Source organism: Schistocerca cancellata, chromosome 4 (assembly GCF_023864275.1).
Source record: "Schistocerca cancellata isolate TAMUIC-IGC-003103 chromosome 4, iqSchCanc2.1, whole genome shotgun sequence".
NCBI classification, from domain to species: Eukaryota; Metazoa; Arthropoda; class Insecta; order Orthoptera; family Acrididae; genus Schistocerca; species Schistocerca cancellata.
Window position 1 is genome coordinate 211,697,684 of NC_064629.1, and position 18,914 is coordinate 211,716,597.

General features: G+C 39.4%; 1 protein-coding gene across 1 annotated transcript in view; it reads left to right on the forward strand.

The window, feature by feature from the left end:
* Nucleotides 1-18,914, forward strand: part of LOC126183346 (HEAT repeat-containing protein 5B) — a 268,954-nt gene that overhangs the window by 86,527 nt on the left and 163,513 nt on the right. Inside the window, exons 5-9 of the mRNA XM_049925227.1 lie at nucleotides 3,329-3,439; nucleotides 7,546-7,723; nucleotides 9,259-9,419; nucleotides 14,841-15,090; nucleotides 17,847-17,990. Coding sequence (XP_049781184.1) covers nucleotides 3,329-3,439; nucleotides 7,546-7,723; nucleotides 9,259-9,419; nucleotides 14,841-15,090; nucleotides 17,847-17,990 — 844 coding nt within the window. The remainder of the gene's footprint in view (nucleotides 1-3,328; nucleotides 3,440-7,545; nucleotides 7,724-9,258; nucleotides 9,420-14,840; nucleotides 15,091-17,846; nucleotides 17,991-18,914) is intronic.

The window sequence follows — 18,914 nt, forward strand, 5'->3', positions numbered from 1 at the left end:
ACTAAATGCACTTTGTCAAAAACAGAGAATATGTTGAACCCAAAGATATTTTGACCAATGGTGAATTGACCCCTAACAACATAAGTTGTCATTCCCCATTCTCATAACACATGGAGATGGAGAATTGCCTCCGCAAAGGAGTGCATCATTTACTATAAGACCAACCTGACATAGTGGCTATTTCAGCTCCGGGCACCCCAAGAGTGTCTACAAATCTAAATTAATTAGGCCAACTGTTACTCCTGCGTCTGCCTGAAATACAACTGGCTGCCCGACCAGTGCCCTGTCAGCAAAATAGATTGGGGAGACATATGCAGGGCATCAGAGGCAGCAGCACCAGACTCCAGTGAAAATACCCCGGCACCTGATTACTGACAAACAGGCCCTTTGACTGTCACAAAAGGTTGCCAAATGACCTATCCACTGGTATACCACACATGTTGCCTCCACGTGCAGACAATCACGGCGAACATGCAACAAATGACAATTGGGGGCAGGACACTGGCTCGACCAACAAGTGGAGGGAGAATGATGCTGAGGAACCGGAAAAAGCCTCTGGCAGGAATTGTAACACTGTGAGGGCCGTGAACCCACTGAGTTTGGCATGGGCGAGTGACAGGCAGTGCCGCCACATCACTGCACAGGCATCGTCAACGATGGCAACACATGGCAACTTGGCAGGAGGCGAGGCCACCTGAGGCATACCGTGGGGAACCAGAGCTATTTACCATGCACACCCAATTGAGCCACCTGCCAGTTATCAAAAAGGATGTTCCTTGCTATAGCCGTAAGCTCATGTGATTCTGCAGTTTGGGCAACATCAGCTGAAAAAGGGTCAGACAAAGTCAGTGCCCTGCTCTGAACATTTTTAACCTGTCAATCATGTCCCGAGTTAATGAGTCTGCATAAGAGGTAGCACATTTGACACACTCAAAATTACTCTTGTGCAAGAGGTCCTGCAAATCGGCGATACAGGCTGCATGCGACTGCCAAGGGTGCTTGTGGAGTTGGTTGAACTGCAACCGTGCTATCACCATGTGGGTTTTTATGTCAAAAATCTGTATAAGCAACTGGCAAAGCTCATGAAAGGCAAGTTTCTCAGGCTTAGTGAAGGGCTTCAAATTTTGGACACCTTCATATAAACAGGTGCTGCTGAATAACAACAAGGCATTCTTATCAACTGGATCAACGATAGACGATACCTGGCCATGCAGAAGAACTGGTGCAGGTAATTTTCCCACATTTCTGTTTACTCATCAAAACTGGCAAACAGCACCGAGAGTGGTGGGAGCATTGCAGGAAACGACTCACTGAGTAGTTGGCCCTCCACTGGCGAGACCACCACACAAAGCAAATCTACATTCTGGGTTATCAGTGCCTGCATCTGCTCCTGTTGTTGCTGCTGTTTCAGGAGCTGTTGCTGCTCTTTCTGCAGGCACAGCTGTTCCTGCCAGTATTGCAGAAATGCTGGATCCACAGTGACCCCAGTGAACACAAGGAAATGAGAATGAAAATACAGGGGTGTCACATTTTAAGAACATCCTTTGGTGCCTCTGTAGTTCGTGCACATGCATAATGAAGCTGCTTCACTACACGGTCGGTATTGGTACTTCACGGGCCAATGGTGGCTTGATAATAACTGGGGGACAGAGTCCCATAAGTGAGTAACGAATTCATTATGTGAGTCTATCTGATGGAAGTAGAGTGTTCCAAACCACATAGAGACAAGCACAGGAAGACCTAAGTGTGTGGCCAGTGTGGACGGCCAGTGGCTAAGCACTTGGCACAATACACAGCGCGATACACTAGTTGAAGTCCACAGTGCATGAATTCTGAGTAAGCACTGATGTGCCCGCCTACTGCCAGCTGCAGGTAAAAAACTGCACGAGTGTATCAGCTCACCCTGTGTGTTACTTGTGCCCTCAATGACATGTTTCTGCATTGTCCCGTTGCACTACCCATGCTAGCTCATGTGCCTCCTTAGAGTGTGTGGTGCACATGAACCCAATGTTTGAATCTACCCCATTGCATGCAGATCTCGCATGGTGTTGGAATGATCACAGTTCACCACCTTTGCCAGTTCTCAAGTTCACTGATGTGGGTCATAGTGGATTAATGTATTTAAGCAATCTTCATTAAACCCTGAAGGTCTTCCTGAACATGGAGAGTCACTAATGTCAAAATGATCCTCTTTAAAACAATTAATATTGTTTTGTATTGATACAGTAGACTTGCTTCTTACTTTTCTTCTTGGATTTTACTTCAGATTATTTCTGTTCTCAGTCGCCATTGCAGTTATTCCATTTCTGCTGTAAAATTGCAGTTGCCAAATTTTCATAAAATATGGGATAAAAGTCTACAGCTACATGAGTACTCAGTGATTCCCACTTAAGTATCTGGCAGAGGGTTCTTCAAACCACCTTCAGACTGTGTCTGCCATTCCACACTCTAACAGCATATGGGAAAAATGAACACACAAATATTTCTGTACAAGCTCTGATTTCTCTTATTTTATTACGATCATCATTTCTCCGTATGTAGGTTGGTGACAATAAAATATTTTCGCATTCACAGGAGAGAGTTTTTGATTCGGATTTCATGAAAAGATCACACGACAACAAAAAATGCTATTGCTTTAACGATAGTCACCCCAATGCGCTTACCATATCCATGACACTTGCTCCCCTATTTTGTGATAGTAAAAAATGAGCTGCTCGTCTGTGGATTTCTTTGATGCCCTCCCTGAATCCTATCTGGTGAGAATCCCATACCATGCAGCAACAGTCTAGCAGAGGATGAACAAGTGCTGTGGAGGCTGTCAACCTTTTGTAACAGATTTTAGTTTTTTGAGAGATGCTTGATGTGTTTTGACTCATGGAGGCTAATCTTCGTGTAGTTATATCAGTATCTCATAAGTACTCATGTGCAGATGTCATCGTCATCATCGTCGTCTTCTTCTTCTTCTTCTTCTTTATGCTATTTTACTTGTAATTGTGCTGTACCGTAGCTGAGCTGTTTACATGGAAACATTCAGAACTGTTTATAAACATGGATGAAAAGATGACATAAACACTGGAAAGAGAGACTGCTGGGCCTGAAATATGTTGTAAATCTGCAATAATGTTAAGAGTTGTGACTGAAGATAGACTTCTATTTCGTTGTCTACCCAAGTTATACGAACTAGAATGGATGAAATTAAGTAACTAATTTTCTATTCTACATCAAATATTTAGGAGATAGAACATGTTCTTTTGTGTGGCATTTACATTCCATTGTATGAAATGAAGAAAAATGTATAATATTTCAGAAAATGTACTCTTCTTTGCAGGTGTGTGCTGGAATGGGTAGTGCCATTTCTAATGTTCACAAGGAGATTTATAAAGCTGCTCGGCATGGTCTAACAGACCGAGTGATGGCAGTGAGATGTGCTGCTGCAAAGGTGAGTAAAAGTAATGTTGTAGCTGCTCTGCTGTTTAACAATCACTGGTCCTCAAGCTTACAATGAATTATGGGTTACACTCTAATGTTGCACTCATGTAGAACTAATATAGGAAAAGGAGAAATTGTTACATATATTAAGGCAGAACACAAGTTCAGAAACATTGAGACAAGTAGATTTTGTAGTGATTACCACACAGAAGTGTTTGCTTGCGGATCAATACGAAAAGTACACACATCAAAAAAAGTTTTGTATTACCTCTGTTCTGAGAGTTCCAGATTGCTGTACACACCTGTACCTCTAATACCCAGTAGCATGCCCTCTTGCATTCATGCATGCCTGTATTCGTCGTGACATACTATCCACAAGTTCATCAAGGCAGTGTTAGTCCAAATTGTCCCACTCCGCAACAGCATTCCGCATAGCTCTCTCAGAGTGGTTGGTGAGACACGTCGTCCATAAACAGCCCTTTTCAATCCATCCCAGGCATGTTCGATAGAGTTCATGCCTGGAGTACATGCTGGTCACTCTAGTCAAGTGATGTAGTTATCCTGGAGGAAGTCATTCACAAGATGTGCATGATGGGGGCACGAATTGTCATCCTTGAAGACAAATTCATCGCCAGCATGCTGCCGATACAGTTGCACTATCGGTCGGAGGATGGCATTCACGTACCGTACTGCCGTTACGGCACCTTCCATGACCACCTTGCTGCACTCACTGGACAGTGTGTCTAAGGCATTCAGCCTGACCGGGTTGCCTCCAAACACATCTCCGACAATTGTCTGGTTGGAGGCATGTGCGACACTCATCAGTGAAGAGAACGTGATGCCGATTTTGAGCGGTCCATTCGGCATGTTGTTGGACCCATCTGTACTGTGCTGCATGGTGTCATGGTTGCAAAAGTGGACCTCGCCATGGACGTTGGGAGTGAAGCTGCTCATCATGCGGCCTATTGTGCACAGTCTGAGCCATAACGCGACATCCTGTGGCTGCACGAAAACATTATTCAGCATAGTGATGTTGCTGTCAGGGTTCCTCCGAGCCATAATTCGTTGGTAGGGATCTCCTCCATGTCCGAAGAGCGTCACTTTGGTTCACTCCAAGACACCTGGACACTTCCCTTGTGGAGAGTCCTTCCTGGCGCAAAGCAACAATGCGGACACTATCGAACCGTGGTATTGACTGTTGAACTACTGACAACACGAGCTGTGTACCTTCTTCCTGGTGGAATGAGTGGAACTGATTGGCTGTCGGACTCCCTCTGTCCAATAGGCGCTGCTCATGCATGGTTGTTTACATTTTTGGGTGGCTTTAGTGACATCTCTAAACAGTCAATTGTACCTGAACACAGAACTCTGCTGGGAAATTTTGAACTGTTAATGATGCATATGGACCCCTTACTATGCTCTCTGTCAGACTGCAGCAAGCTGTTAATTGTCTGTGGTGTAGATTTTCTAAAGGATTCTGATAGGAAAACGATCTGGAAACTATTTGGATCCTGTAATCTAATCTTAGTAATTAATGTTTCAACACGGGTGGACAAAGACAGTAGGACCCTAAATGACAATGTTTCCTTTGATGAGGTTCAAAGCAAGAAAATAAATGCATACCCACCAACAAATGCTCTTTGTGATAATCATACACACTTAAGATAAATAATGAGTGTCTTCGATATTGATACTCCTCAGGAGAAATCAGTTAGAATAATTATTGACTCCAGAACAAATGTTTTTAAGAATAGTTTACAAGAGGTGACATGAGATGAAATTTATAATGAATCACATGCGGACATAAAATTTAATCAATTCCTTGGTAAATTCTTATTGTTATTTGAAGATAGCTTTCTGCATAATGTAATTGGAAAGGACAATAAAACATCCATGTTAAAAGCCATGAATTACTAGAGAGATTAAAGTATCTTCTCAAAGGGAGAGGGAAATGTAGCTGTTGACAAGAACAAGTAGAGATCATGTAGTAGTTGCACAGTACGAAATCAACTCAGAATTACCAAGAAAAATTATTAAAAAGTCAAGGAATATACACATTATCTCAGAAGTTAGTAATTCCAACTACAGACTGAGAAGTGTGGTAAAACAGGAGATAGGACAAACAGTTGAAGGATAGTATAATGTCAGTATTGAATTAAATGGAAGGGTTATGAATGATGAGTCACATCAAGCAAATATGTTTCATAAAAATTTCTTAAATATAGTCGAAAATAGAGGGACAGACAGTTCAAGAGAAAAAAAGCAACTCTCATGAAATCACTAACTTCTTCCTCAGAAATTAAGAAAATTATATATTCTCTCAAAAATAGAAGCTCATCTACATTTTATGGTGTTTCCAACAGAGTACTAAAGATTTGCTCCTATATAATAAGCCCAGTCTTATCTGAAATATGCAATGCATCACTAACTCAAGGCATTTTCCCCAAGAGATTGAAATATCCCATTGTTAAATCCCTCTATATGAGAGGTGATAGGAAAGATGTCAATATCTACCATCATGTTTCACTACTAACACTGTGCTCCAGAATATTTGAGAATGTTATGTATTCTAAAATAGTACCTCACCTGCGCAACAGTAATATCCTTAGTAAATCATAGTTTGCTTTTCAGAAGAGTTGTTGTAGTGAGAATGGTGTTTACACATTCACTCACCAAATTTTTCAAGCATTAAATAACAAAATAGCACTGATTGGTATTTCCTGTGACCTGTCTAAGGCAATTGACTGTTTGACTCACAATATTATGCAAGAGAAACTGAAGTTTTAAAGAACTGATGGTATAGCCAACCAACGGATAATGTCATATCTAATCAAAAGAATGCAGAAAGTTGTACTCAATAATTCAGCCAACGTAATCAGGAAATATTCTTTTAACTGGGGAGAAATTATGTATGGGGTTCCCCAAGGCTCAATCTTAGGTCTGCCATAGTTCCTCGTATGTGTAAGTGATCTACTGTCTGATATAAAACAAACAGAAGTAGCTCTTTTTGCAGATGACACTAGTGCTGTAGTAACTCCAAGCATAAATATAGTAATAGAAGAAACAGTAAACAGTGCTCTCAAAAGTTTCACGGACTGGTTTTCTGTGAATGGTCTCACACCCAATTTTAAAAAGGCACAACATATTCAATTGTGTATGTCTAGAGGTACTATACCAATGATCTATAGGTAATACACCAATGATTGGTGTAACACTTGGTTATGACATAATAAACAAGGTAGAAACTTCAAAAATGTCAGGTGTTCATATTGAGGAGAATTCAAACTGGAAAAAGCACATTTTGGGACTTGTAAAAGAACTTATTTAGCTACATTTGTACTTAGAATCATTGCAAATCCTGGGGGATACAAATCAGTAAGCTGATATATTTTGCGAATTTTAATTCAATAACATCGTATGGAATAATGTTCTGGGGTAACTAATCTCCAAGGAAAAAAATCTTCATTGCTCAAAAATGTGCTGTAAGAATAATATATGGTGATCACCCATGATCATCTTGTAGACTTCTGTTTAAGAAGTTGGGCATTTTGACTACTGTTCACAGTATATTTATTCCCCAGTGAATTTTGTTGTAAATAATCCACTACAGTTCACAAGGAACAGTGATGTACGTAATTCCAATACAAGAAGAAAAAATGACATTCATTATTCCACATTAAGATTGTATTTAGCACATAAAGAAGTGCATGATTCTGCAAGTAAAATTTTCAATCACTTACCCAGTGATATAAAATGACTTGATATACAGTAAAGTAAAATTTGAAAACAAGCTGAATAAGTTCCTCTTTGCCAACTCTTCCTATTCTGTAGAAGAATTTCTGTTATTGTAATGTGTAAAAATTACTAACTCACATATGTATAGCTTAAAAAAAAAAAAAAAACACTGTAAATGTTCAGCATGTAGCCATATATACAAATTACTTTGTGATGCGAAGTATGACAACTTGTTCTACATTAGTACAATTTATCATGCAAATGATCTGTGTAACATGGAACTAACTAGTATTGATTACTTCTTATTACTGTTTACTAATTCTGTTATTTTTAGTGAGATGTTTCATGATACATTTTATTTATTATTAATGTTCTTTTCAGTGTCTTCAAGAACTGCTAACTCATGCTCAGTTCTTGTGCACGTCAGAACTAGAGAGTCTGGCTAGCCTGTGTTTTCGTGCCTTTGATGGTTCTAATTATGAAGTAAGATGTGCTGTATCAAAACTCCTTGGTTCATTGATTGCTGCAACTCAGCTGATGCAGAAAGGCAACAGTTCCAGTGAGTAAAAGTAAATGTGTTTCTAAAATTTTTTTGTACTGGGACGAATCAAAAAGACTTTACCCTTACGTATTTTTGCTGACAGTGGCACACACAAAGAAATCATAATATGATCAAGTTTTTAAGTTCCTTTAAGTACTAGCCACATTTTCCTTCTGTGATTCAGTCATTTGTCTCATTTTACCCCTAGTTTGAAGGTTCTGGTGTAATCTAATTTGGCATTTGAATTCAAGCCAGAGCTGTGCAGTGCATTTCACAACATTGCCCAAAACGTATCTTCTTCATGCCATAAATGTTTTCATTGAATCAAGCACATTGCTCATGGTGATAACTGGGTTAAAGTCTGGGGGACTGATGGTCTTTGTAGTCTGGCCCCTTCAACCCTCACAAACCAACCAACCTTGAAGTCTGGACTATATAGTGCATTAAAGACTCTGCCATTTGAATTGCTGTCAGCTGGCAGTCCTGTTTGTCCATTACATTGTTTTAATAGAGAATCACATTGCTCTGAGAGGAGTCCTGAGTGCTTTTACCTGATGGCACCTAGCAGACTTGTGTGTGTGCCACTGTAGTTGCCTTCACTGATGGTGACGACATGTGACACAAGACTGGAAACTGAGTAAGAGTGATTTTCACTTATCTCAGAAGGTTGTTAACACCAGCTTCCTGGTGGGTGATGTTTGGTGTAATTTCTTAGTGATAACCAAGTGTTAATATCTCCATCTAGATTCATCGATAAAATGCTACATCCATATTTACTTGAAATGAAATTGTCATCCATTAACCTTTCAATCTCGATGTTGCAGCAGCATTACAATTTTCCTGATTGTGTGTGGTTGTGCTCCAGATCTCTCTCTCTCTCTCTCTCTCTCTCTCTCTCTCTCTCTCTCTCTCTCTCTCTGTGTGTGTGTGTGTGTGTGTGTGTGTGTGTGTGTGTGTGTGTGTGTGTGTGTAACCCCAAGGAAACTTAGTGGCAAAAGGCAGTTTTCTGAAAGGCATATGCAAATGACTGAAGTAAGACGGAAGTCCAGGAACAAACAGAGAAGCGCATGTTCATGTGACAAAAGTGAGAATTTACTTTCCATTAATTTGTACTCACTACCATACAAAATGCCAAGGTACAAGCAAAGCTGATCCTCTTTCAGCACAGCCTACAGATCATACTGAACAGTGTGTGGCTACCTCAATTGCTTATTGTCATCAGTGACTTCTTAGCCTCTAGTGAACTTATGACTGCACACTTCACAAAGTGACACACTTGTCAAATTCTCTTTCCCCATTTATTTTGATTGGTGTTCATCCCTCGAAAGCAGATGCTCATTTTATGATGTAACTGTGCTGGTCTCACCAACCATCTACATATACTAACAATAGTGTCATGCTATCATGGAAAGGAGGAGTCTTAATAATTTGGCTGCAGTTAAGTCTTCTTGATACTTCATTGTACTCTGTTGTTTTTGGGAGTAGGTGTGCATTATACATTTTCAACAAGACTGATTCAACATTTTATTATGTTAATCTATTCCTTTCTTCAGGCCAGCAGAATAAGGGAATCAAACCACTGTCACTGGAAGAAGCACTTGGAGTTCTTATGACGGGCTTTCTTCGTGGTGGCAGTGGTTTTCTGAAAGGCACTGGTGAAATGATTAAAGGAAGTTCAGGAGTGAACAGAGAAGTGCGTGTTGGTGTGACACATGTAAGTATATTCCTAAACTGTTACTGAATATTAATTTCAATTGTAGGACTGGTTGTGTCATTGTAATTTCAAAAATACTGGCATTCATCTTTAGAAAATCAGAAGTAAAAACTTATTCTAATGGATTTAAGGAGCGTTGGCTTTGAAGTGTGTTTCATGACCTGCCAAAATATACCATTTGCTAAAAATATTATTTATTTTGAAGAGAATGAAAAAGAAAAAGTGAGGAATATTATGGTAGTACATCACTTTGGTAACAAGTTCCTTCCAGATGGAACACAAGCTTGGTGTGAGGAAGGATGGGAAAAGAAATCAACTGTTTCCATCTCAAGAGACTGAACCAGGCCTTTGCCTTAATCAGTTGAGAGAACCACAAAAATATAAATCGCAGTAATCAGACACAGATTTGAACTGTCATTGTCCAGAATGGGAGTCCAGTGCCTCAATCACTGCTCCGCCTTGTTTGGCAGAAAATGTCCATTAATGACAAATATTTTAAAATGTATCTTGCAGAGGTAAATTTATTTTATGTTATACTTTTTTCCAATGCAAAGGTACTGAAGCTAAAACTGTTTTTGATCAAACATTTAGTGATGAGTCCTTCAGCCTTAAAGCACACTTAAAGCCTATACTTGGACTCTTCAGTAAGGATGGGTTACATGTTGTATCCTCACAGAATAAATGTTACTGTGCCATGTATCTTCAGATAAGGTATTTAGCATAGGAAGCATGTACACAAATTCTTTTTGCGAAATTAAAAGTGTTGTACAGGGTGTGTTGAAACTATTCATTCAAAGTAATACAGGAGGTAGAGAACATCAAAACAAATATATTTCAGTAAGGAACATATGGTCTCTAGATTTATTCGCAAGCATCACCACCTTTTCACAACAACAGAGACTTCCTTCTAAGCTCATTGATTCAGTTGCAATCATTACAGCCTTGTGTCAACACCAATGAACATGGAGCATTTAACATGTGCTGAAATGGTTGACATGCATTTGGTGTATGGGTCTGTGAATGGAAATGGATGAGCTGCAGTGATAATCTCGACAGTGTTATCCAAACCAAAAGGTTCCACAACACCAAACATTAGGATGCCTGAACCACATGCTATTTGAAACAGATACTTTCTGTGCACATATACATGATACAGGTTGGAATCAAACAGTGCAAACTCCTGAAATGGAGGAAGAGATTCTGTGACATGTTGAAGACACTCCATTTGTAAATACATGACTTATTGCACACCTCACTGGAATCAGGAATAGCCTTGTATCAGTAGCTTCACCCTTTCCATCTTCAGTGCATGGCAGCTCTACACCTGCAATTTTCTCCTATGCACACAATTCATACAATGGTTTTACAACAGACTGCTCTGCATCCCTTATTTCTGGCCAAGTCCTGTATGCCAACAAAGCTTTGTTTACTCATGAAGGCTGTTTCAATCTCCACAATTCACATGTTTGGGCATATGTGAATCCACGAGGTGGTACTGGAAATTGTGTTCACAAACAGAAATTCAGTGTTAATGTGTGGGGCAGAATTCTTGGTGATGTATTGACTGTACCATATGTTCTTCTATTGTGCCTCAGTAGACAGAGATGTCACATCTTCATTTAACATGTGTTGCCAGTACTGCTAGAGGATGTATATCTGAATGTTAAACAAAGGATGTACTTCCAGCATGCTAGGGTGCCAGCCTATTTCAGCATTGCTGTTAGGAATAATCTGAGAACCACCTTCAGGGATCGATGAATTGGCCATGGTGGCCCTGTGGCCTGACCACCCAGGTCATGTTATTTCACATGTCCATAGCTCACACTATTCATCCACGAGACTCAGAGGGCCATAGACATGGGTTCCTAGGTAGATACCATGTTTTTTGACTTCTGCAAGGCATTTGATACAGTTCCCCACAGCCATTTAATGAACAAAGTAAGAGCATATGGACTATCAGACCAATTGTGTGATTGGATTGAAGAGTTGCTAGATAACAGAATGCAGCATGTCATTCTCAGTTGAGAGAAGTCTTCCGAAGTAAGAGTGATTTCAGGTGTGCCGCAGGGGTGTGTTGTAGGACTGTTGCTATTCACAATATATATAAATGACCTTGTGTATAACATTGGAAGTTCACTGAGACTTTTTTTGGATGATGCTTTAGTATATCAAGAGGTTGTAACAATAGAAGATTGTACTGAAATGCAGGAGGATCTGCAACGAATTGACGCATGGTGCAGGGAGTGGCAGTTGAATCTCAATGTAGACAAGTGTAATGTGCTGCGAATACATAGAAAGATAGATCCTTTATCATTTAGCTACAACATAGCAGGTCAGCAACTGGAAGCAGTTAATTCCATAAATTATCTGGGAGTAGGCATTAGGGGTGATTTAAAATGGAATGAACATATAAAATTAATTGTCAGTAAAGCAGATGTTAGACTGAGATTCATTGGAAGAATCCTAAGGAAATGCAGTCCGAAAACAAAGGAAGTAGGTTACAGTACACTTTTTCGCACACTGCTTGAATACTGCTCACCAGTGTGGGATACGTACCAGATAGGGTTGATAGAAGAGAGAGAGAAGATCCAACGGAGAGCAGCGCGCTTTGTTACAGGATTATTTAGTAATCGCGAAAGTGTTTCGGAGATGATAGACAAACTCCAGTGGAAGACTCTGCAAGAGAGATGCTCAGTAGCTCGGTACGGGCTCTTGTTGAAGTTTCGAGAACATACCTTTACCAAGAAGTCAAGCAGTATATTGCTCCCTCCTACGTATATCTTGCAAAGAGACCATGAGGATAAAATCAGAGAGATTAGAGCCCACACAGAGGCATACCGACAATCTTTCTTTCCACGAACAATATGAGACTGGAATAGAAGGGAGAACCGATAGAGGTACTCAAGGTACCCTCCGCCACACACCGTCAGGTGGCTTGCGGAGTATGGATGTAGATAGATGTGTGGATGAAACAGCTGGTGTATGAAACCATTGTGGAAACAGAAGTAGATCTCATTGCTAGAATTGGTGTCACTGCTGGTATCATTATGGACGTGGCAGGAATCTTCAAACGGTCGTGACAGTCAGTGGTCCGATGATGTATAGCATGCATTCAAGCAAATGGTCAGGCATTCTAGCAGTTCCTGTGAATTTCACTGCTGTAATTAACACACTAAACTACTTTCTGCATAAATCGTCCCTAACATCAGAAATTGCTGTCAGGAACCATATGTACCATAACTAACTATATTTGTTTTGATGTTCTATACCTCCTGTATTTATTCGAATCAATAGTTTTGATTCACCCTGTAGAGACCAGCATAGCAGGCCTCTGTGGTGGGTGGGTGAACTGTGTTGGTAGAGGCCTGGAGGCCAGTAGTTTACCACCCTGGATGGGGTAGTGGAGGAGCTGTGGCTGAATGCCTGTTTGTCGTCCTACACATTGTCATGAAAACATCATTGTTAAAACATCAGATTATTGTTCATCAGCTACAACACTTGTGATGATGCTTGGAGAGGCCAACATGCTGTGGATGTAAATGGTGTGGGTGGCCTGCGAAGAGATGCAGTCATCAGTACGTAGCACGGTGGTGTGCAGCATTGGAGTGATGACAACAGTGACTCTGCAAGGATGCTGACACAGGTGGGGACACTGCAGACTAAAGGCTCCCTACCTGCACACTAAGGGGTGTTCTGGAATCATCATGGATGTAATGGATCGCAGCAGCAGCAGCTGCAGCTGTGTCTGTCCACATAAATGGAGACAGGCGGCAAGGTGTTTGCCCATACAAACGAAAGTAGCTGAGTGGGTGCACTGCTCTGTGCTCAGACTGTAGGCCACCAGGTGGCCTACTGACTGGATGGTGCCAAATCTACAGCATTGATCTCAGCAGTAGCAGCAGGGCTGCAGCTAGCAGCGGCAGAGTCTGGAGGTGGAGACTGGTGATCCATGTAGACTTGTAGATCATCATAGGCCTCCCTTAAGCTGACAGACTGCAGTGCCTCTGTTTAGGAATGGGTAATACTAATGTGGGCTTGGATCATCCCTGTTTATGCTAAAGCATCAGTTTTTATCATGTAAGCCACAACAGAGCCACAGGTCAGGTGTGAAGCAATCTGGTCTCCCATGCTGCAGCAGCTCTGCTGTTCTGCTATGCCTCTGGCCCCTCTACTTGGCTAAAGCATATGATAACTGCCTTGACACACGGAGGCAGTAATTGCCATATCAGTGTGTAGTCTCTTCCGTAACTTCTCCTGGGCCATCCCGAACTGCCCTGCTTCTGCAGTCTCTTGTATTAGCCGTGGGCAGTGTCTCAGTTTTACCCATCAATGCCAAGTAAATTATCTGCAGTGCAATAGCATTTTGTAGAAACAAGGAGGCCACATATCAAGTGCCAAATCTTGAAGTCCATGTTACCTAACCCACCATAAAAATATCTTATTCAAAAAGTCTTTTGCTATCTAGTGCCAGTCCAGTCTTGCACTGCGTAATTGATAACTGAAGCTTTCAATGTCTCTTCCGCATTTGTAGAAAAACTCAATGTTGAAAGACTGAAGACTGTTCTCTGTGGAAGAAAGGGCGAGGGGAATAGAACATGTTTTCTAAGGGAGCGCAGAGGGCACACGAACTTTTAGAATATCTTTCATGACAGTGTGCTCCCCAAACTATGTTGTTGTGCCAGTTAACTTTTCCAGAGAAATGCAACATGTTTTGTCACTGAAAGCTTATGTTCATTCTTGTCTTCCCTGTCCAGAATAGAGCAGCAAAATGTAGGGAATGTTCTACTTCAAGAATACCTGCACAGAGTGAAACTTTCGTAGTCTTAGTGCACATGTTAATCCAACATTTCTCAAATAGGTGCCACAGTGTTAATTTGTTGATCAGTGTGATTGTTGCATGCTGAGTAAGTAACTTTTTTTCTTGGAGTTCATTGTGGATAGGACATCCATGTAGGCAATTTTCAGCTGTTTACTTTATTCCAGTAATAGTGTCAACATTTCCATACAGCTGTATTATAATTTGTTTTGATATTCAGTTCATGTACAATTGATTTCAAGATTGTTGGCTCATCGTCAGGCGCCAGATATAGCTCAAAAATCTAGTTAAACTAGCTGGGGGGATGCAGGTGTGCACCACACAAGTGCGCATGTAGAGAACATAAAAAGTTTACATGATCTCCAACAATACACACAAATTATGATCAGAAATAGCTGTAATAAATACCCATACTGAGAATACTTTAAACAGTTTCATGGTTCATTAAGAGATCTCTAATTTTAGAAAACAGGGACGTATTTCCTTGATTTGATTTATATTATGGTACATTTTGTCAGTAGATTACTTGTTTCATATTGTAGATAACTTGTTGCAGGAATGAACTCTCTTTTATATTCTGTTTAATTCATGTTTTTCTTGTGTAGGCATATGTGGTGTTTGTTCAGACAATGGGCAGTGTGTGGTTGGAGCGAAACTTGCCTACTCTCCTGGCACATATTCTTGATTTGGTTGCAAACCCTAAAGCAGCTTCATCACATGTTGATGCTGTTTACTCTCGCAAGTGTATAAACTTCATTCTGCGTAGTCTGCTGGGAAAAATGCTGGGAGAAAAATCGCAGGCATCAGCATGCAAAGATCTTGTCCATATAGTAGTGAAACAAATGAATTCAATGGGTAAGATTAAGCAATATTATTCTACAATATTATCTTCCATATAACATTAAATACAGTGTTGTCCATAATTTTTATGCGACTACCTTATTTTGTTGCTAACTTTTATATCATTATTTAAGGCTATAGAAATGAATAATACTACAATTTCAATTGTGAAAATTGCAACGCTCAGAAAGAATTACTTTTACAAATCCAAACTCTGAGAATGTACGTAACACTGTACCTCCAAAAGTGAAGAAGGCTTCAGAGAGGCAGCATGAAAATGGACCAAGTAGTGCTCCCTGTTCTTATGATAAGCTCTGCCAGTTGAGAGGTCCTCACATTTGCCCAGCATCTTGGTCATTGGACATGTCTCGGTTATGGTTGGCCAGGGATTTGTTCAACACAATCGTCTAGCAACTACTGTTTACATTTTGTGGACTCCTTTACAAACCTTATGGAGGGAGTTTCCCCAAGGATATAAGCAGTCTTTTTTTAAATTCCATGCCATGAGGTTTAGAGACACCACATGCAAGTTGCATGTGAGGATTTGTGTGTTACTGGATTTCAGAGTAAGAGATTGTGTTCAGTTCTGTAAACCTAATCATTTGTATATTGTCGTGTACCTAATTTGAGATACAAAATTTATTCCCCTCAAATGCATCTTCATTCGTGTTGCAATTTTTACAATAATTTATTTATTTAAGAATATAAAAATTGTCTAAATATAGGTGCATGAGGCATTAGAACTATATGCTGCATTTTACAATACAGCCTCATTTGTTTTACTTTTTCAAATACTTCAAGAGTTTATACATAGGTCTAATACAGCAGTGTGAATATGCATGAAGATGGAATAACAGGCTTCACAACTGTTTCTGTTTAAAAAAGCATTTCAGTTGTGGCAGAGAGGTTTGTTGACAGTACATTCCAATTCATAATCTTCTGCTGCAACACTTACAACCACAGCGTGAAAAAACTAATGATTTTCTAAGTGCTTATGCAACTTCTTCTTTCTCAGAGAGCGAGTTGTGTTACAATACTCTTCTTATGGTGAAGAAAACAGAGCCCATCACCCTTGCAACAGACTGTTCTTTTGAGCTTGTAACAGGTGCACTTTCATCTTCAAATATCCACTTCTTGTTTTGTGAGCTAGTTGGAACATCATCATAATAAAATCAGCTTGTACTGTGTGTAACAGTATTATTCATTTAAAGAGGTAGACACTTTCAATATTTTATTAAAAAGTTGTTGGTACGATCGTCATTTGCTTCCTAGTTAAGGAATGGAGCACCCACAATGAATGAAGAAGTGTCTTGAGTTTATTATAATCTATCAGAAAAGTGTGAATTGTAGGCAAACTAGTACTAGGAGACCTCTATGTAGTGACATGACTCACACTCCTGTACGTCTGAAGTTTTCTATACTCTAGGCGGTCAGATTGAAAGCAATGCATCCTTGAAGCTGAAGTTATGTCTCTAAAACTCTTTGAACCATCTTAATATGGTAGAGCAATGTGCATAGTCTTGCCCAAACACTAGAGGCATTTTGTCAAAGTGCTAAATTACTCCTAACTGAAATGCAAAGCTGCAGGGGAACTAGTGCTTGTTTCTCTGTGATATTTAATGATGCCAAAAATGATAGCAGAAGTTCATGTTGTAGGCTACAATACAGAAATAAACTGGTCTAAAGATTCAAAGGAGTAAGATGTGATTATTTTTGTTCTTCTATTACACAACTTGCCCAACATCTTGCATATGTGTACACAATGGCTGGGTAGTCTCATCTTTCACTTGATTAGATAAATGTACGGTCCATAATTTACATTTGCCCTCAAAATAAAAATTCTTCGTTCAAAGGCTGATAAGTTTTTCTAAAGTGCTTCTGTAGTATTGGGACCCCTTTCGTTACCTCCAATAATGAAAAGAACAAGGTCAAAATTTTATTAATTTGCTCATTTTTGTTTAAGGAGAAGGCTAACTTTTTTAAGTTTTAATATTTAAATTAATAACAGAAGATTCTGATGCTGAGCCAGGAAAAGGGTGGTGGTGAGGATATTGGGAGGGGGGAGGGAGAGGAGGAGGATACTGTGTACTACTTTAGTAAACTTGAAAAAATGAGAGGGATAACTCGTTCCTGAACTGTCATGGAAATATGAATGGCAGTATTTGTTTCTGAGAGTTAATAGTTAAGTGCAAGAGTTGAAATTCATATTTCATTTTGGAACTGTGACTTATGGCCTTCCACACATTTGTATCTTCGTTTTCAGTCCATCTATTGGCAGTTATGAGTAAAGTATTTACAACATGTGCTGTTTATGAATGAAATAAACATATTACAGCCAGAGATTTGTTATGAAAAGGCTTGAAATCTGTGAGAACATAGAAAAATTGTGATGTGTTGAAAACTACTGAAAAAATGTAAACTCTAGGTGTATCACTTGATCTTTTTGGGGTCTTGCTGTACTTAGTCTAACAGAAAAGAAAGAAACTGAAATGCAATAGTCATGCAGTTCATCTGAATCACACATGTAAATTACAGCAGTAAGTTGGTGGAACAATTTTGTTAAAACCTGCTTAAGCACATTATATTTTAACAAAGCTTTGAAAGTAGAATTGTTAAGTCATTTACTTTATTGAATTACAATTATTTCATTACATTACAATGTATATTATATGTAGTTGGAAAAACTGGAAATGTTATTGATAGTAAATATTCACTCACCAGATTTACAACATTTAAATAAATTATTGTTACTTCTTTTTATTTAATTACAGATTTTAATCCAGAGAATGCCAAAGATTTTAACCAGGAGACCCTTTTTAGTCAGCATCTACTAGTGTGTGCCTTGCAGGAGATTGGCAGCTTAATTCAAGGCCTAGGAACAACAGCAGTTTCTCTGGTTACAGATCAGTCATTAAGTAAGTATAGCCACTAATCAGTGTTGTAGTACTTGTACAAAAACTGTACTCTAGTCATTGATTGCTTTTTGTGTACTATTTTAATTTTATTGTTTTTAAACTATAATTGTTTCAAAATGTATGTGGTGACCTTGTTAGAAGAAGGAAACATGCCCATTGCCTCCATAAAATTTCTTTTACATTTTGTGGATAAAGAAATACTTTCTGTGGTGATAAACAGAGGAAACATGTCTTCAGATGTTCTTTACAGAACATGCTCTAGGGAGTAGCATGTCTCAGCAAAAGCTATAGGTAAATTTTGCCTACAGATGAGGGAAACAAAGTAGTTGTTGTTAAGATACGAGCATTACATTTCAGTTTCATGTAGAAACATGAGATTAAAGATCTGAACCTTAACACAAAATAACTCCCTGTTAATGAACTGATAAGGTGAACGTGCTGCTAAGGTCAGTTGTAAATATATACACATAGTTTATTCACATATAAATCAACAAGAGATTGTACTGGGAACAGAAATCTGGACTCTTCTACTTGTGTGTGGAAGTGGAAGAACCAACAGGCTTATATGCTGTAGGCAAATGTATGATACTACCAAAATTATGAGTGACTTAGATAAATAATGTGCATGGAGAATTATTGTACTGTAACTTTGTGTTGGACACTACCAAACTGTGATACAATAATTTCCTACGTTAGTATTGACATGGACTCCAGAGAAAAATATTGTTTGTTGTACAACCACCAAAAACTACATTTACTTCATTCTAAAAACAGTGCAGATGATGTCAACAATTCAGAGTCTACCATGGGGAAACTGTTCTGATAGTAGCCAAAATTGATTCAGAAGGTGATGGACTTAGAACTACAACTTTTTGTGAAAATTTGACTTCGAAGAGCCTGACTTTCATAAAGAAAAAGTGATGT